The 23,537-nt window shown below is 39.8% G+C and overlaps 1 protein-coding gene across 1 annotated transcript in view; it reads right to left on the bottom strand.

Moving 5' to 3' along the window:
• Nucleotides 1–23,537, bottom strand: part of SPIDR (scaffold protein involved in DNA repair) — a 325,369-nt gene that overhangs the window by 292,743 nt on the left and 9,089 nt on the right. Inside the window, exons 5-6 of the mRNA XM_007464058.1 lie at nt 17,856–18,035; nt 15,445–15,602 (exon numbers count right to left, since the gene is read on the bottom strand). Of these exons, the coding sequence (XP_007464120.1) occupies nt 15,445–15,602; nt 17,856–18,035 (338 nt within the window). The remainder of the gene's footprint in view (nt 1–15,444; nt 15,603–17,855; nt 18,036–23,537) is intronic.

The following is a 23,537-nucleotide window of genomic DNA, read 5'->3' as shown; positions in this document are numbered from 1 at the left end:
TTTTGCAGGCTTCAGGTTCATAGTTCCCACTGTTTTTGGTGTCTGCCTGCAGTGGGTAAGGTTGGTTTAGTGGGTTGTGTAGGCTTTCTGGTGGAGGGGACTGGTGCCTGTGTTCTGGTGGATGAGACTGGATCTTGTCTTTCTGGTGGGCAGGACCATGTCCGGTGATGTGTTTTGGGGTGTCTGTGAATTTATTATGATTTTAGGCAGCCTCTGCTAATGTGTGGGGCTGTTAGTTGTTTGGTATAGGGTGTGCAGCACTGTAGCTTGCTTGTCGTTGAGTGGAGCTGGGCCTTAGCATTGGGATGGAAATCTCGGGAAGAGCTGTGGCCGACTGATATTACATGGGCCCGGGAGGTCTCAATGTCCTGAACTCGGCTCTCCCTCAGAGGCCTCAGAGGCTCAAGCCTGACACCTGGCCAGGGCACCAAGACCCTGTCAGCCACACGGCTCAGGAGAAAAGGGAGGGAAAAAAAAAGAAAGAAAGACAAATGAATAAAAATAAAATAAAGTTCCTAAAATGAAAAATTAAAATATAGTGTTAAAAATTAAAAATAAAAAAAATGAAAGAAAGAAGAGAGCAACCAAACCGAAAAACACATCCACCAATGATAACAAGCACTAAAAACTATCCCCCCCCAAAAAAACAATGGACAGACAGAACCCTAGGACAATTGGTAAAAGCAAACCTATACAGACAAAATCACATAAAGCATACACATACACACAAAAAGAGAAAAAGGGGAAAAAAATTATATATATAAAATTGAGAGCACCCAAATCAGTAAACAAATCTACCAATGATAATAAGCTCTAAGTATTAAACTAAGGTAAACATAAAACTAGAAACGATTAGATGCAGAAGGCAAACCCCAAGTCTATAGTTGCTCCCAAAGTCCACCGCCTCCTTTTTGGGATGATTCATTGTCTATTCAGGCATTCCACAGATGCAGGGTACATCAAGTTGATTGTGGAGATTTAATCCGCTGCTCCTGAGGCTGCTGGGAGAGATTTCGTTTTCTCTTTTGTTCTCACAGCTCCCGGGGCTCAGCTTTGGATTTGGCCCCGCCTCTGCATGTAGGTCACCTGAGGGCGTTTGTTCTTCACCCAGGTTCACTCAGGATGGGGGGAGGGAGGGGTACAGAATGTGGGGTGAGCCTGCCGCACCAGAGGCTGACGTAACGGTGCAACAGCCTGAGGCGCGCCATGCGTTCTCCCAGGGAAGTTGTCCCTGGATCCCGGGACCCTGGCAGTGGCAGGCTGCACAGGCTCCCCGGAAGGGAAGTGTGGATGTGACCTATACTCGCACACAGGCTTCTTGGTGGCGGCAGCAGCAGCATTAGCATTTCGTGCCCATCTCTGGTGTCCGTGCTGATAGCCACGGCTTGCGCTCATTTAGGTGTGCTCTCAATCCCCTCTCCTCATGCACCCCGAAACAATGGCCTGTTGCCTCTTTGGCAGGTCCAGACTCTTTCAGGCAGTTCCAGACTCTTTCCCAGACTCCCTCCCGGCTAGCTATGGTGCACTAGCCCCCTTCAGGCTGTGTTCACGCATCTAACCCCAGTCCTCTCTTTAGGATCTGACCTCCAAAGCCCGAGCCTCAGCTCCCAGCCCCAACCTGTCCTGGCTGGTGAGCAGACAAGCCTCTCGGGCTGGTGAGTGCCGGTCGGCACCGATCCTGTGTGTGGGAATCTCTCCGCTTTGTCCTCTGCACCCTTGTTGCTGCGCTCTCCTTCATGGCTCCAAAGCTTCCCCCTGCCCCATCCCCCATCTCTGCCAGCGAAGGGGCTTCCTAGGGTGTGGAAACTTTTCCTCCTTCACAGCTCCCTCCCCCAAGTGCAGGTCCCATCCCTATTCTTTTGTCTCTGTTTTATCTTTTTTCTTTTGCCCTACCCAGGTATGTGGGGATTTTCTTGCCTTTTGGGAAGTCTGAGGTCTTCTGCCACCGTTCAGTAGGTGTCCTGTAGGAGTTGTTCCACATGTAGATGTATTTCTGATGTATTTGTGGGGAGGAAGGTGATCTCCACGTCTTACTCCTCCATCTTGAAGGTCTCTGCCTTCATTCTTGAATGATTATTTTCACTGATTATAGAATTTGGGGTTGACTTTTGTTTTTCCAGCACGTTAAACGTGTTCTGTAGCCTGCTGGCCTGCACTGTTTCTGATAAGTAGTAGAGACCATTTGTTATCACTGTACCATTTCTCAGGATGCTTTCAAGATATTTCCTCTATCATTTTCAACATCTTGACTATGAAGTGACTAAATGTATTTTCTTGTATTTATCTTGTTTGAAATTCACTGAGCATCTTGAATATGTAAATATATGCCTTTCCCCATTTGGGGAAATTATCAGCCATCATTTTTCCAAAAATTTTTGCTCCAATTTTTCCTCTCTGCCACTTCAAGGACTCCATTAAACATGTGTTGTTGGACCTTTTTACATTGTCCTACCAGTCACTGAGACTAGCTACATTTTCTAAAATCTCCTTTTCCACTTTTTCAGATTGAATAATTTCCACTGATCTATCAAGATCAGTGACTTTTATTTTATCCCAATCTTCTGTAATCCCATCTAATGGAATTTTTATTTCAGGTATTGTACATTTAATTACAGAATTTTCATTTGGTTCTTTTTTTCCAGTTTTTCTGCTAAGTTTTTTGGTCTGTGCATTCATCATGTGCATATTTTTCTTTATGTCCCGGAACAGAATTACAAGACTTGCTAATTCTAATATATGAGTCACATCAGGCTCTGTCTCAATTATTGCCTTTTCACTTAAGTATAAGTCACATGTTTCTGGGTTTACATGTGTATGTGTCTGTGTTTGTCTAATAAATGTGGAGTGTATCCTGGTCATTATTAGTGACTATTTTAGACTCTGGATTCTATTATGCTCTTCTGAAGAGTATTTACTTTTTTGCTAAAATGTCAGTTAACTTGGCTGTACTCACTCTGCACACTGCTTTCTCCCGTGTGGTGGAAAGCGACTGAAATCTGTGTTGTTCTTATATCCTGTAAGATTTATATGCATTTGTGGTTCTTGCTGGGAGGTTCTACTTTACACTCTCTAACTTTTAAGCTCCTGCAGCCACCCCAAACTCTGTGTTGTGATTTCTATCCAAGTTTAGCCACCCTGAACAACACTGAGGGGGGCCTGCCCTTGGGTGAAAAGTGGTGAAAAATGAAAAACTCTCCTAGTTTGTGCCCTTCTCATCTTCAAAGTGTCAACCCCTCCAGTTTCTGCAAGCTGTCTTCCCCTTCAACTGTCTTCAAATATTTTTATATTCTTTTTATATTTTTATAAACTCTATTTCAAAAATACATTTAATACACTTTGTATGTCCAGAATTTGTCACTGTTATTTGCAAGAAAAGTAATCTGACACATGCTGCTCCGCCATTACTGAAAGTGGAACTCCTAAGGATTTTTTTTTTAATTAGAAAACTAGAGGACTATAAAAGTCACACTATGATGACTCACTTTTTAAATTTATACAGGTGTAATATTAATTCCTACAGCAGTCCTTTTTCTATTCTGCTCCTTCTTATACAAGAAAACAGATGAATTTGGGCAATGAAAGGAAAATGAAGGGAAATGGGATGACAGGGTGACAGCAAAAGAGGAGGAAGATTTACAGTAAAAAAAAAAAAAAAAATGATGAAGTCCCTGTCCTGCTATGTCATAAGCTCAAGTTTAGCCAATTAAGAAGGGAGATGTAGAAAAATAAGGATGTTAAGTTCTCAAACAGATGTTACAAATGATATTGGCACATACTCACTTTCTTAGAGAATAAAAGCCAAAATATGCTATAATGTTATCAGATCATGAACAGATAGATCATAGATATATGCACAGAAAATTTTAATATTAAATAACAACAAAAAAAGATACCTGCTCCTCAATACAACTCCTAAGGGTCCTCCTTTTTTTACCACAAGAACACACTGGAGTATGAATTTGTCTCTTAAGTGTAATGTTTCTACAATGAAATCTTTCAAATATAATCAAACAAAATCAAGACTAAAAACTCCATATATTTCCCTTTACAAGCACTAAGTTATCATTTTTATACAAAGATAATTATATTTTAGAGAGGGCTTCTAAAATGTGTGCTTTTGATCTTGATTAAATTCTTTCAACTCTATACATGTTGTATACATTGGACAGTTCTCAGACATTAACAATTAGTACATATTTAGTCACATCATTTTATTCTAATTCATCATTAAAAATGATTAAAAGTGAAATTAAATGTATTACTTTCAAACTTTCATACAAATATAAATAAAAAATAAAGAATTACAAATATGCTCATTAAATTTACGAATATTTTTGAAGTTTGCCAGATCACTTTCTCAATATCCTCCCATGTAAGAATATAAAATTTTGCTTATTCTAATTTTGTTAAAACTTTTCCATATTCCATATTCTGTGAGATACTGAATCATCTGTTCTGCCCCTACTGTTAAGTACAAAGAAAACATCTGTTTTATAACAGATGTTATATGAATCCATATTTCAAATTTGAGAAACAAATTTGCTTTCTCTTAAAACTACAGCTTTCAGATCTTGTTTGAGCCACACCCAGCTTCTACTGCGCATCTTCAACAAAAAACCAAACCTCACTCAGGTTATCTGATATTTATGAAGTCTGCAAGCCTGTATTTGCATAGGACTCACTACATAAAGTGCAAGAGAATTACATAACAAAGCTCACCTAAATCCAATTTTCTTCACACTTCCTGAAAAATGTGCATTACATAGAAAACCCACTGCTGCATCTCTGCTGCCCTCTACAGGAACGGTTCTTGGAAGACACACAAATTGAAAACCCAGACAGCAATACTGAACAATAGGAAGCAACACCAGTAATCAACCACATTTGTCAAATGTCCTAAAGGGCAACATTACAAACAGAAGTTATGGTCTTTGATTTTCATCATGCTTTTCTTCCAAGTTATGTAAGTATGCTATATTGCAAGAAAAAGAACATAAGTAATTAAGAGAATTTGGGATCAGACTATATTAGTTGGAACCTCCTTCTGCTATTGACTGGCTATGTCTCGATTCCCTCACCTGCAAAATGGGGCTAATAACTATAACTACACAACATGATCAGCACTTGCCAAAGTGCCTGGCATATAGTAATAACTCAGGGTTATTGTATTGTTATTAATGTTATCATTGCTACTACTATAATTGACACTGTAACAACGTCAGGACCACAGCTCTGAAGCCAGAGTGCCTAAGTTAGAATCTAGGTTCAGTCACTTATAACCACAGGAAAATTACTTAATCTCTCCGTGCTTTAGAATCCTCATCTGGAAAACAGGAAAGATAATAGCTCCCAGCTCACGGAGTTATGGTGAGGTTTAAATAAGCTAATGTATATAGCAAAGCACTTCAAGGAGAGCCCCACATCAGAAGCACTCACAATATTAGCTGCTGCTGTTGTTATGAGTTCAGTCACCTTTACACAGGACTAGTAGAACTCTATTCCAGAGAACTGGTGGAATCAAGCTTACAGGCATATGTTTCTTAGTTCAAAAACATCCCTCACTCCGCCCAGGGAAAGGGATTCAAGATAGACCTGAATTACAATCAAGGCTTTCCACTCAGTTAAAATACATTTCTTCTGTAGAGTTAAGTATCCTCCCACCCCCCATATATTCCATTTCTACAGGCATGCATGAGAGACAAAAGTAATAGCCTCATGAGTTATATAAGGGAGGTTTTGTTTCTGAAGAGCTAAGTAATAGCTATAAAATTCCTAATTATGGTATAAGTCTTCCCCCTCCGTGTTAGTCAACGTGCGTGGCTCATTTTAACACTGTAGTTGACCCTGTCAATGCCCAACTCCTCCCCTATGTCTTCAGTGATGCTGGCCCTATTTCCAACTTCCAACACCCCCATTTCTTTGCATCAGGGCTTCATCTGGCTGCTGGAACCCATTTTTTCCACCTGTTCAGTAGTCTGTAAAAATTAGGAAAAACTCCTATCCCCCAACTCCACCATGGAGCAGCCCTCAGCCAAGGAATGAAGGCATCTGTACATAAATACCCCAGCTTCCCTGCCCCTCTGGTGGGATAATTCTGATGCTTCCAGAGGTTTCCAGCAGTACTAAGTTACCCACAATGGTAACTTGTTGATATTGATGCCTTGATTGGCTGCCATCCCTTCCCAGGCTCACTGGCCCACTTCACCACCAGATGTTCTCAGGGCATGCTGCTACAGAAATTCAAAGACACACAAACGTTAAGTAGAGGCAAGTCTACAAAAACTCCACATCACATTTTACTTCTTTCGACCTCCTTGAAATATTCAATGAACAGAAGAGAATGGCTTTAGGTATCAGTATAGGGAAGTATTAGGAAATAACTGCTGATGTGACTGCAAGATACTGGGCAGAGGGTATGCAGATATATTAGTTAAAGTCTCTTGAAAGGTAGATGCCAAGACAGCAACAGCTACAGAAGAGATTTATTGGAGGAAACACCTGTGAAGGACAAAAGGGAGAAAGCAGGAGTCAAGGAGAACTTCGAGACCACAATGCAGGCCTGACAACTATGAAAGGAGGAGGAGGAGGACAGAGGACGGGGCAGAAGAGTCTCTGCCTGCAGCGCAGCTCTAGGAGATTTTAGCGTGGCTGATGCTGTCTTCAATTCACAGTCATCCCTCGAGCGGTTCTGTGTGACTGTTGTCACAACCCTGGCATATTCAGTCAATGGCTGGGACCAGCCCATGGGAAGCATGTTCCCAGTACAAACACAGGTACAGTACAAGCCCATTTCCATAGCTGCACTGTAGGGAATGATGGTGCAAAGTGACCACACCTTAGGACTTGAAAAATGGGTCTAGCGAAAACCTCCCTCTTCTCCAAGGTTGTCCCCTTATCAGTGTGAACTACAGTTCTGCATATTTGTAAACTTCATGTAACGTAGCATCAAACTACACATAGCCTTCGGCAAACTGGCTAACTTCCTCGGCATTAACCATGATGGTAGCTACAGCTCTCCACTATACAAATGTACCACAATTTGCATGTGTTCACAGAAAATTAGGTTGCTTTCCTACATTTCTTTCTCTTATAAACAATACTAAAATAAATGTCCTTGAACATATATTCTTGTACATATCTTCTTTGGGCATATGTGAAAATTTCTCTGAACAGTGGCTTTCAAACTTTTTGGTCAAGAACCACAGTAAAACATACATTCATATTGTGATCCAACACATGTATACTAATAAATCCGAACCTAAAGTTTCACAAAAAATACTCTTACTGTCATACATTCTAATGTAGTCTATTTTATTCCACTATATTTTTAAGTCATTGAATCAATTACAGCACCCACTGATGGGTCAAAAATCAAGGATATTTATCTAAGACAAAATTGTGCGGTGATAAAATATGAACATCTTCAGCTTTACTAATGGCTGTACCAATTTACATTCAACAGCAACTATTCCTATTGATCCACACTCCTGACATTAGGCACTGTCAGACTTTTTTTTTTTTTTTGGCAATCTGATGAAAATGTAGTATCTCATTTTTAATTTGCACTTCTCATACAATTAGTGACACTGAGCATCTTTTCACATGCTCATTAGTCATTCAGGTTTCCCTTTCCTATCCTTCACCTGATTTTCAATTGGGCTATTTATCTTTTCTTTACTGTTCTGTACAAGTTCTCACTATATTCTGGATAGAAGTGTAAACTGTCCTTTAAAATTTTTTTTAATGCAAGCAATATATGTACATGGTTCAAAATTCAAAACAGCATACAAGAAAAAAGTTTCCTCAATCCAGACAGTCCATATAAACATACGTTCTTTCCATTTTTCTACACAAGTATTCTATATCCTGTTTTTGTCATTTACCAAAGTATTCTGAATATTATTTCATAAGCACAGACCTATATCTTTCTTATACTTTACAAAATGTTTTATCAATTTTATTGAAGTATAAAACTTAAGCACACTAAACTACACATATTTATTCAATGTTTTGACATATGTACACTCCTGTGAAAATATTACCATAATCAAGATAAATAAACATTTCCATCACCCCCAGAACTTTCCTCATGTCCCACTGTAATCCATCCGTCTCCTCCACCCTCATTCCCAATAAACCACTGACCTGCTTTCTCACTACAGAATCATCTGCACTTTTTAGAATTTTATATAAAGACAATCATATAGTATATACTCCACCTCATTCATTTTAAGGGCCTGAGGCTAAACTGTAAAGTTCAAGTTACATGGACCTTGACTTTCAGGCAATGGGGTACCACTGAAAAGTGTTTCAATAAGTGAATGATAAGGTCATAATGTTTATTAAGATGAATCTAACAAAAAGATGTAAGCTAAGAAATCAGTTATGAAGCAACTGAAACAAAACGGACAACAGATGAAAGGGCCCAATTTAGGGCAGAAGTGGTGGGGATGCTGTGGTTTTGAGGCCAAATCTGCATGACCTGATAATGAATAGATTCGGGCCGTGAAAAAGAAAAATGATGAACTAGGACCAAAAACGCATGAAGAAGATGAGCCTGGGTTAAAAGAAGAGGGACAGGACTTCGGACTCTTAGACTTGCAGTGACTTCAGGACATCCAACAAAGATGTCATCAGGCAGCTGGAAACCCCCATGGAATTCAGGACAGCAAGAGCATTAGAAAAAGATGTAAGAGTTAGCAGCTTGAAGAAAATAAGGAAAATAATTGAATCTTTGTTCCTGTAGGAGGAAAGAAAGGAAGAAAAGGAGGCAGGAGTTAAGGTCTAGAGAACACTGCTATGATTAGGCAAACCACAATTCCCACATTATAGGAATGCCTCCCAATGCCTGCTTGGAGAAATCCATTTTTTGAGTCACTTTTCAATGACAATGTAGTATGTTATATTTTTAACATACATGACTATTAATAAAGACAAATGTACTTAATGAGAAACTACATAGAGAAGTCTTGAATTTTTAAATACAAAGTAAGCCAAGGTCTTCTCTTTTCTATGACCATATCTTTCAAAGTTCTGCCCAGGCGCAAGCTTCTTCCAATATAAGAAAGCAATCTATGTAGATTCTGAGGCATTCAAACAACACCTGAATACTTTTGTTGCAAGGTTTCACAGCTGCCTTGTTTACTACATAACTTGGTCACAGTCACATAATTTTCTAACACAGTTTCCTGTCTGAAAATTGGGCATAACAGCATTGACTTCACAAGACTGTTTTAAGGCTCAAATGGAAAATGTACTGCTATAAACTGCATGTTGAAACCTAATCCCCAATGTGATGGTATTTGGAAGTGAAGCCTTTAGGTGTAGCCCTCCTGAATAAGATTAATGCCCTTATTAAAAGGCCCCAGGGAGACCCCTCGCCCACTCCATCATTTGAGGACACAGTGAGAAGACAGCTATGGATCCTCAACAGAAACCGTATCTGCTGGCTCCTAGATGGTGGAATTTCCCAGCCTCCAAAACTGTCAGAAATAAATTTCTGTTGCTTAAGCCACCCAGTCTGTAGTATTTTTGCTACAGCAGCTCAAAGGGACTAATACACTTACATAAAGCAATTAGTACAATGTAAGGCCCAGTATATGTTCACTATACGTGATTTGATTCTCTGTCTTCCTTGAGGGAAAAACCAATGACTGCTGTGTTTTTGTTTTCTTTAATTATGAAACAAATATAGCAAAAAATAAAATAAACTTCTCCAATAATCCTACCACCCAGAGACACACTGTTTACATTTTGGAGAGCTATGGAGGTTTGCCACTCACTTCTTATAACTCAACTCTATTATTCAAGAGCAACCCTGAAAAGTCTGTGTCATACTGTAATTTGTAATTTTAACAAGGTATAAACTTGAATTGCAAGCACTACAAAACCTGTATGCAAGAGTTTGCTGAGTTAGTAAACTCAGTCTACCACCCAACATCTCTACCATGCAGCATTACAGTCCTTCAGAAGTGGTTATTTACAGCAGCTTTCAAAGGATAAGTATATCCTTAAGTGACAGAATATTTCCCCTAAAAACAAGCCAAGAAAAAAATTTACATAGGGCTTCCCTGGGGGTGCAGCGGTTGGGAGTCCGCCTACCGATGCAGGGGACACGGGTTCGTGCCCCAGTCCGGGAGGATCCCACATGCCGCGGAGTGGCTGGGCCCGTGAGCCATGGCCGCTGGGCCTGCGTGTCCGGAGCCTGTGCTCCGCAATGGGAGAGGCTGCAAAGGTGAGAGCCCAGCGTACCACAAAAAAAAAAAAAAAAAAATTTACATAGCTTAACGTTTTCAAGTTTCATCCACATTGTACCACGTATCAGAATTTCATTCCTTTGGAATGCTGAAGAATAGCCTGCTGTACGCGAAACAGAGCAGGACACCGCTGTTTGTAGGAAAGCTTTAGCCTCCTAGGACTTCCCTAAGTTCCAAAGAACAAATTTAATTCGAGATGTGAGATAACAGAGAAACAAAGCAAAACAGTCAAGCAAGATAAAATAATAATAGTTTAGCCATTAAACAAAGTGAAGGGTCTTTAGTTCTTCTGCAACAGCTATAGATAACATGCTGAGACATGTCCTTGACCTGTTCTGCTGACACTGAAACCCCCACCAGGTGGAATAAGTGAGCTGCATGCTGACCACAAGCACACAGGCCCCAGACTGGACAGAACCAGAAGGTTGATGATGGTGACTCCTGATTACTTCACCACCAACCAATCAGAAAAATGTCCACAAGCTGATCAGGCACCCTGCAACCCTCTCGCTCACCCTGTCTTTAAAAACTTTTCCCCGAAAGCCTTTGGGGAGTCTGGGTCTTTTGAGCATGAGCCACCTGTTTTCCTTGCTCAGCCCCATGTTGGGGCGCCATGCAATAAACACTGTACTTTCCCTCACCACAAGCCAGTGTCAATAGATTGGCTTTAGTACACGTGGGCAAGTGGACCCAAGTTTGGTTCAGTAACATACATATATACATACATATACATATATGCAGATATATATACAAAAATACACATATACATACAAACATGTTGAGAAATGGAATACTGACTGCATATCAGTAAACAAAGGATGTCACAGTCATCAGTGATTGCAGCCACCAGCCTACGGTGAGGTGGTGAGCCCTGAGGGAACTCAGGATATGAAAACACAGGATACTGGCCCCAGACAGCTGAGGTATATATCAAAGAAACGATTTCAGTGTGCCCAGACTCTTTCATCTTCCCATACATAGAGAAGTGTTAAATTCCTTAACATGAGATGCCTAGTTTTCTTTAATTAAAAATAATCTTTTGACGTTCTAACCACCTGCCCTTGGTTGCAAAACTCCGATATAACCAGGCTCCCTCCTCGCCTCCTCGGAGCAGTTCTCTCAGGGTTACCTGAGATCCTGCCTCCCGGGCTTGAAGTCCTAAAAATTCCTGCCGAATAAAACATAACTCTCAACTTTTAGGCTGTGAATATTTCTTTAGTAGACAATATACATACACACACATTTTGTTTATTCATTCATCTGTTGATGGATATCTGGGTTGTTTCCACCATTTGGCCATTGTGAATAATGCTGCTATGAACATCAATGTACAAGTGTCTGAGTCCCTGCTTTCAATTCTTTAAGGTGTATGTCCAGAAGCATAGGTCATATGGTAATTCTATTTTTAACTTCTGAGAAACCACCAAACTGTTTTCCACAGTGGCTGCATCACTTTACATTCCCACCAGTAGTGCACAAGGGTTCCAATTTCTCCAACACTTTTTTTCCCATTTATGGGTAACAGCCATACTAATGGGTACATAGTAAGATCTCATTATGGTTTTGATCTGCATGTCCCTAATGACTAATGATGATGAGCACCTTTTCATGTGCTCGACTGCCTGGAAAGATCAGGTTGATGGCCATGATGGAATAACAGGGAATGGATTTATCCTCCTGCCTGAAACAACCAAAAAGAAAAGAAAGGAAAAGAGACAAAATACTTGAAACAATGGTTTTCAAGACATGGGACATCAGGCAAGAAGAACACTAACCCATGAAAGCTGGGAAACAACGAACTGAGCTCTATAATTGTCCCAGCTTACTTTCTTGAGAGAATTTCCAAACCACACAGTAGGGAGGGAGAACTGAGGTGGAACCTGGTGAGCTCCCTGAGTTGAAGAGACAGAGCTGCGAGTCCACGGAGACAAAAGTAGCTAGAGTTCATAGCACAGAGTACCAGAAAAGCCAGAGTTGCACAGAGAACCCCAATCATTCCCCTCAAGTATACAGAAGAGTACTGATCAGCATGTGCATATAAAGAAACTACACTAGACCAGCGAAAGAACCATTTGGAAGTATTAGAAGAACAGTGCCCACTATTCACACAGGGTCAGGAAACCGTAACCGGTTAACCTGACTGGAAAAAACCCATAATTCAGAGAATTACACAGACCTCAGGAAGGTCTTGCTTCAGTAGTGGGATATAAGACTGTGTACTTCCCCAGACCCACCTGATAAATCATAAAGCAACACCTAAAAGGATGAAACTGTTTCCAGGTAACTGCACCACAGAACAAAGCCAAAATTAAAATAAATTTTTAAAAAAATCCAGCACCCAACTACACAGAATTCAAAATATTTGGTATCTACTCAAAAATTTCCAGGCATGTAAAGAAGCAGAAAATTACAACCCATGACGAAAAGAAATACCAATCAACAGAAACAGACACAGAAATTACACAGATGACAGATTTACAGAAAAAAGCCGTTAAAACAACTATTATACTCTATATGTTCAAAACACAGACAATGTATGAGCGTGTTAAGGAGGGATATGGACAAGATAAAATGACATATCAAACTTTTAGAGCTGACAAATACACTGGATAGTATTAACAACAGATTAGACACTACAGGAAGAAAAGATTATCAAACTTGAAGGTACAGCAACAGAAATCACTCAAAATGAAACAGAGAGGGGAAAAAAATGACCACAGTGTCGATAATACATGATGTGACATCAAGGAGCCTAAATAATATACACATAATTTGAGTCACAGAAGGAAAGGAAAAGGGAGTCAGAAAAAAAATTGTTGAATAAAGGCAAAAAACTCTCCAAATGTGATGAAACCTTTGAACCCATGTGAAGAGTACAGTGAACTTAGCAGACCTGAGACAGGTATCCCTAGAAAGCCCTGCTTACAATGTTGGTCCCTGCCTACCTCTGGGAACTTAGATTTCAGGATGATTCCCACCATTCCCTAAATGATAAGAGTACCTCCCTGTGCCTAAACTGTGCAAACAATATGGCTTATGTTGAATACCTGTTTTCCATCCTGAAAACTGAAATTCTGGCACGTTAGGCAGAAAGCTCCCCTGATAAAAACCGGTGGCACTGAGTCACCGATGAGCACTGCCGGCAGACAACACTGTACATATACTGTCAAAACTCATTGCTGGAGCAGTTAAGCATCCCCTGTATGACTCCACTGGAAAAAGACTCTTGGAAGAGTGCTGATTTTACTTTTGTATCTTTTCACTGTAATAAACCATAGCTGTGAGTATGACTGTATGCTAAGTTCTGAGTGTCTTCCTAGCAAATCACTGAACCCAGAAGTGAGCTTGGGGATCCCAGACAAACCACAGATCCAAGAAGCTTGACAAACTCCAAGCAGAAAACCACACCTATAGGCATATCACAATCAAACAGTTTAAAACAAGGAATAAGAAAAACTTAAAAGATCAAGAGTGAGAAGAGCTTCAGGCTTCTTGATAGCAACTCTGGAACTAGAAGACAATGAAGCAATGCCTTCAAAATTCTAAAGAAAATTAATTTCCAACCTAAAATTCTATATAAATTTTCAATCACACGTTAAAGTGTGATGAATGCATCTTCTGACATGACAAGTCTCAAAAAATTATCTTCCATAAATCCTTTCTTGGAAGCTGCTGGAAGATGTGCTCAATCAAAATGTGAGTAACAACCAAGAAAGAGGAGTCCAGGATAAAGCTGCTCCATGCAGGAGCGAGGTGAAGGGAATTCCCCCAAAAGATGGTGAAGGGTGACTCAAGGGTGGCTACATTCACAAAGCACAGAGGACTCTGAGTTGAAATCAGAGCGGCTAGGAGGTTGTGGGAAACAGTTCTCCATAAAAACAAAACGAATAGAATGCTGAAAGGATAAAGAAGATGTGGTATGTAATTACAATGGAATACTACTCAGCCGTAAGAAAGAATGAAATAATGCCATTTGCAGCTACATTGATGGACCTAGAGATTATCATGCTAAGTGAAGTAAGTCAGACAAAGACAAACACCATATGATATCACTTATAGGTGGAATCCGAACTATGACACAAATGAACATATCTACAAAACAGAAACAGACTCACAAACATAGAGAACAGACCTGTGGTTGCCAAGGGGGAGGGGTGGGGGAGGGAAGGATTGGGAGTTTGGGATTAGCAGGTGCAAACTATTACATACAGGATGGATAAACAACAAGGTCCTACTGTAGAGCACAGGGAACTCTATTCAGTATTTTGTGATAAACCATAATGGAAAAGAACATGAAAAAGAATACATATAACTGAATCACTTTGCTCTACAGCAGAAATTAACAACACTGTAAATCAACTATACTTCAATAAAATGTTTTTTAAACTTTTTTTAAAGAACTAGTAGAATGCCTGCTATGTGTGAAAGTCTTAATGGGAGAACTGAACAATGGTAAAAAATAAGCGTTTTATTCATGATAAGTAAAACTAGGCAAACAAAAACCCAAATGATTAACTCCAACAAAAACGAAAAGTTGGGAAGGAAAATCACAATTAACAGTTGTCTTGTTATGAATATTATTATTCAGAATTGCATAATGCTGAATCTAATGTAACCAGACCATGAGACATCTGTCCTGGGGGAACAGAGGGATGGAAAAGTCCCATGTGTACCAGAGATGAGAGTGGGTGAGGAGAAAAGTACTCAGTATTTATCCACGTTTCAAAGCACATTACAGGGACTTCCCTGGTGGTCCAATGGTTAGCAATCTGCCTTCCAGTGCAGGGGAGACAGGTTTGATCCCTGGTCAGGGAACTAAGATCCCATATGCCGCGGGGCAACTAAAGTCCGCAAGCCGCAACTAGTGAGCCTGCACACCACAACTACAGAGCCCATGCACTCTGGAGCCCGCACACCACAACTAGAGAGAAGCCAGTGCACCACAACAAAAGATCTCACAGGCCGCAACTAAGACCCAAGGCAGCCAAAAGTAAAATAAATATATATTTTTTTTTAAAAAAAGCACATTACAATCATGTTATTTAGAGAAAAGGAGGTAAAGAACAAAATAATCCACAGAGTCAAAAGTGGTAGAGTCCCTGAGGAAGGAGTTTCAAACAAAACACCAAAGGCTGTGACTAACAAATGCCATAAACAGAATGGAAAGTTGGAAACAATTCGTTCTTACCTTAGAAAGTTCAGGCAGCATCTCTGGAGGTGTCAAAGAACGACTGCTTGTACAAGAAGCACGGTCAGATATTTCCACCACACTCTCACGGTCTTCAAATTCATCACATGTATCTTCCCTGTCACTGTCAATCTCCCAGTCAATAACCTGGAGATCATCTAAAAAATACAATTTTAATTTTAAATATCTTTAATGTGTTTGAAATCTATTCTTCCTCAATAGTTTTAAAAGATCCATGTTTTTCAACAATTTTAAAATATATTAAAAGACAGCAGAAAGTATACTCCTACTCTTATCTATAAACATCCCATTTCTCCCAACTCTTACCCCTACCCCAATTCTCAGGAAACTACTTCTATTAGTTGTTTTTGTATTCTTCTAGAGCTTCTCCAGCATTATTGTTGATACGGAGAAAGTTTCAATGGTCTGGATAGAAGATCAAACCAGAAACAACATTCCCTTAAGCCAAAGCCTAATCCAGAGCAAGGTCCTAACTCTCCTCAATTCGATGAAGGCTGATACAGGTGAGGAAGGTGCAGAAGAAAAGTTTAAAGCTAGCAGAGGTTGGTTCATGAGGCTTAGGGAGAGAAGTCATCTCCATGACATAAAAGCGCAAGGTCAAGCAGTGAGTGCTGATGGAGAAGCTGCACCAGGTCATCCAGATGATCCAGCCAAGATAATTCATGATGGTGGTTACACTAAATAACAGATTTTTAATGCCGATGAAACAGCCTTCTACTAGAAGAAGATGCCATCTAGGACTTTCATAGCTAAAGAGGAGAAATCAGTGCCTGGCTTCAGAGCTACAAAGGACAGGCTGACTGTCTTGTTACGGGCTAAACAGCTGGTAACTTGAAGTTAAGCCAATGCGCATCGACCATTCTGAAAATCCTAAGGCGCTTAAGAATTATGCTAAATCTACTCTGCCTGTGCTCTATAAACAGAACAAAGCCTGGATGACAGCACATCTGTTTACAACATAGTTTACTGAATATTTTAAGTCCACTGTTGAGACCTACTCCTCAGAAAAAATGACTCCTCTCAAAATATTAATATTCATCGACAATGCACCTGGTCACCCAAGAGCTCTGATGAAGATGTTGTACGATGGAATGAATGTTGTTTTCATGCCTGCTAACACAACATCCACTCTGCAGCCCATGGATCAAGGAATAATTTCAACTTTCTAGTCTTGTTATTTAAGAAGTTCATTTTGCAAGGCTATAGCTGCTACTGACAGGGATTCCTCTGATGGATCTGGGCAAAGTCACCTGCAAACCTTCTGAAAAGGATTCTCCATTCTAGATGCCATTAAGAACGTTCATGATCCATGCATGGGAAAAGGTCAAAATGTCCACAGTAACAGGAGTTTGGAAGAAGTGGATCCTGACCTTCAAGACTTCAGTGGAGGAAGGACTGCAGATGTGGTGGAAATAACAAGAGAAGTAGAACTAGAAGTGGAGCCTGAAGATGTGACTAAATTGCTGCCATCTCAGGATAAAACTCTTAACAGGTGAGGAGCTGCTGCTGATGGATGTGCAAAGAAAGTGATTTCTTGAGGTGGAATCTACTCCTGGTGAAGAGGCTGTGAAGACTGTTGAAACGGCAACAAAGGATTTAGAACATTACAAAAACTTAGTTGATAAAGCAGCAGCAAGGTTTGAGAGGACTGACTTCAATTTTGAAAGAAGTTCTCCTGTGGCTAAAGTGCTATCGAGCAGCATTGCAAGCTCCAGAGAAATCGTTTATGAAAGAAAGAGGCGATTGATGCAGCAAACTTCACTGTTGCCTCATTTCAAGAAACTGCCACACCAACTCCAGCCTTCAGTGAGTAGCCATCAACACTGAAGCGAGATCCTCCACCAGCAAAAATACACGACTTGCTGAATGAAGGCTCCGATGATGGTTAGCATTTTTTCTGCAATAAAGTATCTTTTAATTAGGGTACGTGCATTTCTTTTTAGATATAATGCTGTTGCACACTTAACAGACTACACTAGTACGTAAATATAACTTGTCTGTGCACTGCGAACCCAAACATTCATGTGACTCGGTTTGCTGCAACATTCACTTTATTGCGGTCATCGGGAACCAAACCTGCAATATCTCTAACGTGTACCTATACTTTAGAGAACTGGCTTGGTCAAAGAGACCCAAAGTGGAATCCAACCAGTTCTAACATGTTAAAGCTTAAGTTGTTAACTGTTAAAAATAATACTGGTAATACTTATCTCTTACAGTTATTGTGATAAATATTATGAGAAAATGTTTCTAAAAGGCTGGGAGGCTGGGACTCAGTAATATTTTAAAAAATGCTAAGTATCAATATTAGAAAAAGAATGTAAGTTTCTTCCATTATTAAAACCCAATCTATAACAGAAACTAAATTTCTTACAAAATTATCAATTTACCTTCACTGGCCCCATCTTCTGGAGAGAAAATATTTCTGCTATAAAACCTGCCTATTCTAGAACCATGTCCATTCTCTCTCTGTGATTTAAAAATTGTTTTATCTTCATCTGACAGATCACTTCCACTGGAACTCCATGCTATAGCTGTAAGCCCACTGGTACTCTTAGATGTGGTAGGCTCTGCAAAAGAAAGAGGGAAAATATAAAAATGGCCAATTGATACAGTTATTGATCAAAATGAAGCTTTATACATGTTACTTTGCTGAAGTCACAAATATACAAAATTCTGATGATAGTGAAAGCAATGTCTTATTTCAAATCTTCCGAACTGAAGGTCTATGTGCAACCTGGCTAAGATTCTTTGAATTAAAGCCAAATTACAAGAAGAAAAAGAAGTCAAACTGATTGAGAAAAGTCATAAAAGACAAGGAAAATGACTGGAGCACAAATGAAAACTCAAAAATAACCTTCAAATAATTACAAAACTATAAAACTTCATAGAATATTTCAAGCCATAAGGAAAAACAAAAACACAAAACAGGGCTTCCCTAGTGGCGCAGTGGTTGAGAGTCCACCTGCCGATGCAGGGGACACGGGTTCGTCCCCCGGTCCGGGAGGACCCCACATGCCACGGAGCGGCTGGGCCCGTAAGCCATGGCCGCTGAGCCTGCGCATCCGGAGCCTGTGCTCCGCAACGGGAGAGGCCACAACAGTGAGAGGCCCGCATACCGCAAAAAAAGAAAAACAAACCACAAAACAAACCACACCAATAATTATCGGTAATAGGAATGCTTCTGTGTGCTTCATTTGCCATACTAGGAGCCCTGGTAACAGCAGTTTGCTTAAAATACTTAACAGCAAACTTTTTTAATTAATTAAACTTATTTTGAGGTAATAGTTGGTTCACATACAGCTGTCAGAAATAACAGAGAGGGCCCCTGTACGCTTCACCCAATCCCTCCAATGGTAACATTCTGAAAACCACAGTACAACACAGAATGTCGATACCGACAGTCAAGATAGAGAACTCCATCCCTGTAAGGATATCTTACACTGCCATCCCTGTGAGGATAACTCCCCTCCCCACCTCAATTCCTAAACCCTAGCAACCACAAAGCAGTTTTGCACTTCTATAATTTTGTCATTTCAAGAATAATATATAAATGGAATCACCTGTGTTACCTTTTAGGATTGGCTTTTTGTGCTCAGCATTATTCCCTGGACATTCACCAGGCTGTTGTGTGTATCAACAGTCACTTTCTTTTCATTACTGAGCAGTGTTCTGTGGTGTGGATGAACCACAGCTTGTTTAATCAGTTACCCTTGAAGGACAACTGGGTTGTTTCCATTTTGGGGCTATGACAAATGAAGCCACTATGAACACTGTGTACAGCATTTTACGTGACTGTAACTTTCATTCTCCAGGATAAATGTCTAAGGGTGCAATTGTTGGGCTGTATGGTAATTGTGTGTTTACTCTTGTTAATGAACTGCCAAACTGTTTTCCAGGGCGGCTGTGCCATTTTATAGTCCCACCAGCAATGTGTGACTGATCCAGTTTTTCCACATCAGCAGCAGCACTTGGTGTGGTCACTATATTTTATTTTATCCATTCTGATAGACAGAAAACCGAGAAGGAACAGGGCGACTCTATCTCGATGGAACCAGAAGTCCAACAGAAAATTTTACTCATTTTGATCAGAAACGGAATAGGTATCTAATAAAAATCAAATTTTCTATTCCTATTGAGTAGATAGGTGAGTTATAATGCTAAAACCAAAAAAAAAAAAAAAGAACTCTCTTAGTCACATTTCAATATAGTATAAAGTTAAGAGATTAGATATTATAACTCAAGTTTTACAGAAGACGAAACAGGCTCAAAAGTTAAATGACTTCATTAAATACCTATTTATATAACACCTCTGATATAGTAAACCTTGAGGAAACAAAAAAAAGAAAGAAAACTCCTGCCCTCAAGGAATGCATGATCTGAAAGGCAACACTAGTTGATCATGAAAAGAAGAATTAAATACTGTATTAGAGATATGTCACAGTATAAGGATGATGGCACCAAAAAGGTGGATGCTCCACTTTATGTTGATCAGGAAAGGAAGATTCACTGACAAAACGATGTCTGGAAAATCAACATTTACAAAGGCACAAAAACATGAAATAATAGTAAACACTTACTGAACACTTACTTTGTTCCATGAACATCTAGAATTACTAAAGTTGTCTATCCTTCAAAATAAAAAGTTAAATATAAACTATTCACAATAACCTAAGAACCCATATTGATTTAAAGAGCTAATAAAACTAAGCTGTGTACTTACTTGCCAAAGACATTATCAATCTTTTTCATTATTATGCATCTGGACAAGTAAATCAAAAAAGAAAAAGTAGAATGCTACAGACTGAATGTCTGTGTTCCCCTAAAACTCACATATTGAAGCCAAATCCCAGTGTTATGGTATTAAGAGGTGTGGCCTTTAGGGGGTAATTAGATCATGAGGGTGGAGCCCTCATGAATGGAACTAGTGCCCTACAAAAGAAGCCCCAGAGAGATCGCCAGCCTCTTCTACCCTATGAGGATGCAGCAGGGAGGTGCTATGAACCAGGAAGCGAGTCCTCGCCAGACACTAAATCAATGTCCTGACTTTCCACCTCCAGAACTGTGAGAAATAAATTTCTTTTGTTTATAAGCCACCCAGTCTACAGTATTTTTCTTATATACAATAGCAGCCTGAATGGACAAAGACAGGAAATTATCACTATTTTCAGATTATATAATGAATTCATAAACCTATATATTATAGGCACCTAACTGTATAATTTATATAGTTAACCTCTACCAGGAATTTATTACTCAGTAATTCATTTTATTTGCTAAAAAGGGGTTGCCCTTGAAATCAAGGCTCATTCCAACGAAATTCCAGGAACAACATCAGCCAGACTATGAGAACATTTACCATGTATTTATAAACATTTCTGAGTGACCAATGTGTGCTAGGCACTATGCTAGGACTTGGTGTTATAGGCTGAATTGTGTCCCCCCCAAAACTCATTCATATGTTAAAATTCTAACCCCCAAAACTCATTCATATGTTAAAATTCTAACCCCCAGCATCTAAGAATGTGAACTTATTTGAAGACAGGGTCTAAAGTGATATTATTAGTGTGGGCCCTAATCTAATGTGACACCTGTCCTTGCAAAAAGGAGAAATTTGAACACAGAACCATACATGCAGAGAGCGAAAACACAGTAAAGAGACACTTGGAGAAGACAGCCACCTACAAGTCAAGGAAAGAAGCCTGGAGCACATCCTAGAAGGAAGCAACCCTGCCAATACCTTCACTTTAGACTTCTAGCCTCCACAGCTGCAAGATAAGAAGTTTTTGTTGTTAAAAACACCCAGTTTGGGGCTTCCCTGGTGGCGCAGTGGTTGAGAGTCCGCCTGCCGATGCAGGGGACACGGGTTCGTGCCCCAGTCCGGGAAGATCCCACATGCCACGGAGCGGCTGGGCCCGTGAGCCATGGCCACTGAGCCTGTGCATCCGGAGCCTGTGCTCCGCAACAGGAGATGCCACAACAGTGAGAGGCCCGCGTACCGCAAAAAAAAATCCAAAAATCAAACAAACAAAAAAAAACACCCAGTTTGTAGCATTTCATTATGGCAGCCCTAGCCATATCCTAGCCCTAGCCACCTAGGATATAAAGATGAGCAATACAGGAGGGTCTTCCCTGAAAAAATCTATGGTCCAACAGGGAGAAAAGCACATCAAGAAATAATAATTTAAAAATTTACTAATGCAGGACTTCCCTGGTGGTTCAGTGGTAAAGAATCTGCCTTCCAATGCAGGGGATGCAGGTTTGATCCCTGGCTGGGGAACTAAGATTCCCACATGCCGTGGGGCAACTAAGCCCACGTGCCACAACCACTGAGCTCGCGGACCTCAATGAGAGAGCCTGCGTGCCACAAACAACAGAGCCCACATGCCACACTGCAGAGAAGCCCACGTGCCACAACGAGGAGCCCGCGTGCCACAACTAAGACCTGGTGCAGCCAAAAAAAGATATAATAATAAAAAAATAAAGAATTTTTTTAAAAAATGGGCAGAAGACCTGACTAGACACTTTTTAAAATAATAATACATAAAAATTTACTAATGTTTCTCAAGGAGATTTCTGACTCCATAACAAATAAATATTTTGAGAACATATTTTGCAGGGTATTTCAAGAAAAAAAATAAACACTGTCTTCTTTTTATTACATAGTTTCATTTTGCTTGGTAAATATACTTTTTTAAAGTTTTGCCTTTTAAAGAAAATCACTAACTGCAAAGGTTCCAGCCTCTTTTCATTTCACGTTTTTATCTTCTTCCACGTCCCTCAAACCTTCTGGCGAGATCCTTTGCCAACATTCATTTGCTCACTTCTCTCACCCCTTCCCTTCTACTCCATTTCCTCCCCCTTCCTTCTCTGGTTCTCAGTGCCTTACAGGTAAGGAAATAGAGATATGGAAACAAGGAAACGGAGTCTCCCCCTTTTTTGCACACTTTGCAAAAGTATGTTCCCCCACTTCTGCTTCCCAGCTCTCATAAAAATATTACTTCCACATCCTAGAACTTTTGTTAATAGCCTGTCTTAAACTAATATGTTAGGAGTTACTGTTTTTAAAATGAACCAGTTCTAGGAAATGCCTTGAGTCCCCTTTTCTATCAATTTCTGTTTGTAAGCTTCTGTTAAGTTATTAACAATACTTTCTGTTCTTAACAACCTGCTTATGCTATAGATAAATTAATTATACATGGATACAAGCTCTTTCAGCCCATGAAAATCTACTGATCATTCCACAGAATAGAAAGCACAGCAGAGTAGGTTTTAGGTTGAATATATTGGCATGGGAAATCATCTTAAAAGATCCTTTTGAAATTAAATACAAAGTAGCAGCTTATTTAATATTTCTCTCTCCCCAAGTTAAATTTGACTACACCAATTTTAAGTCTCCAAAAAAAGATAGAAGCCACATATGTAAAAGAAAATCGTTAGTTGACCCTTGAACAACACAGGTTTGAACTGCGCAGATCCACTTACACACAGATTTTTTTCGATAAATATGCACTACGGTACGGCACGACCCGCAGTAGGTTGCATCCGCTGATGAAGAACTGCAGACAAGGAGAACTGACTGTAAAGTTAGTTACAGGCATATTTTTGACTGTGTGGAGGGTCAGCGCCCCAGCCCCCCATGTCAGTCATTCAAGGATCAACTATACTATTCTCTCCATACATTATGACAGTTTAGAAATGAGAATTAAATTGATCTTTGAAAATCACAATATTCAGCACTAATAATATTAAAAATTAAATTCTGTAGCGCCATCAGAAGACTATGGTATTTTGTAATACAGCATTTTATGAATCAAAAAAATTAGGGGAATTTTATTCTTCAATTGCATAAAAAGAACCCCCTTAAATGTTAGTGAAGTGATAATACAGCTTAAAGTGTTTAGTCTCTTATTCATAGAAAGCTTCCCCACTCCACAGGACTCTGAGCAGGCTCCCCCATAGGTCTCTCTGCCATCAAACATAACAGCAATTGCTGCCATTAAGCACCTACTAAGTGTAAACCTTTGAACTAGGCGTTTTGATTATTATTATTTTTTTTTTTTTTTTTTTTT

This window comes from Lipotes vexillifer, unplaced genomic scaffold, assembly GCF_000442215.2.
Source record: "Lipotes vexillifer unplaced genomic scaffold, Lipotes_vexillifer_v1.1 scaffold69, whole genome shotgun sequence".
In the NCBI taxonomy this organism is placed as follows: domain Eukaryota; kingdom Metazoa; phylum Chordata; class Mammalia; order Artiodactyla; family Lipotidae; genus Lipotes; species Lipotes vexillifer.
The sequence above is the reverse complement of the archived record's forward strand: the minus strand, read 5'-3'. Positions and strand labels throughout refer to the sequence as shown.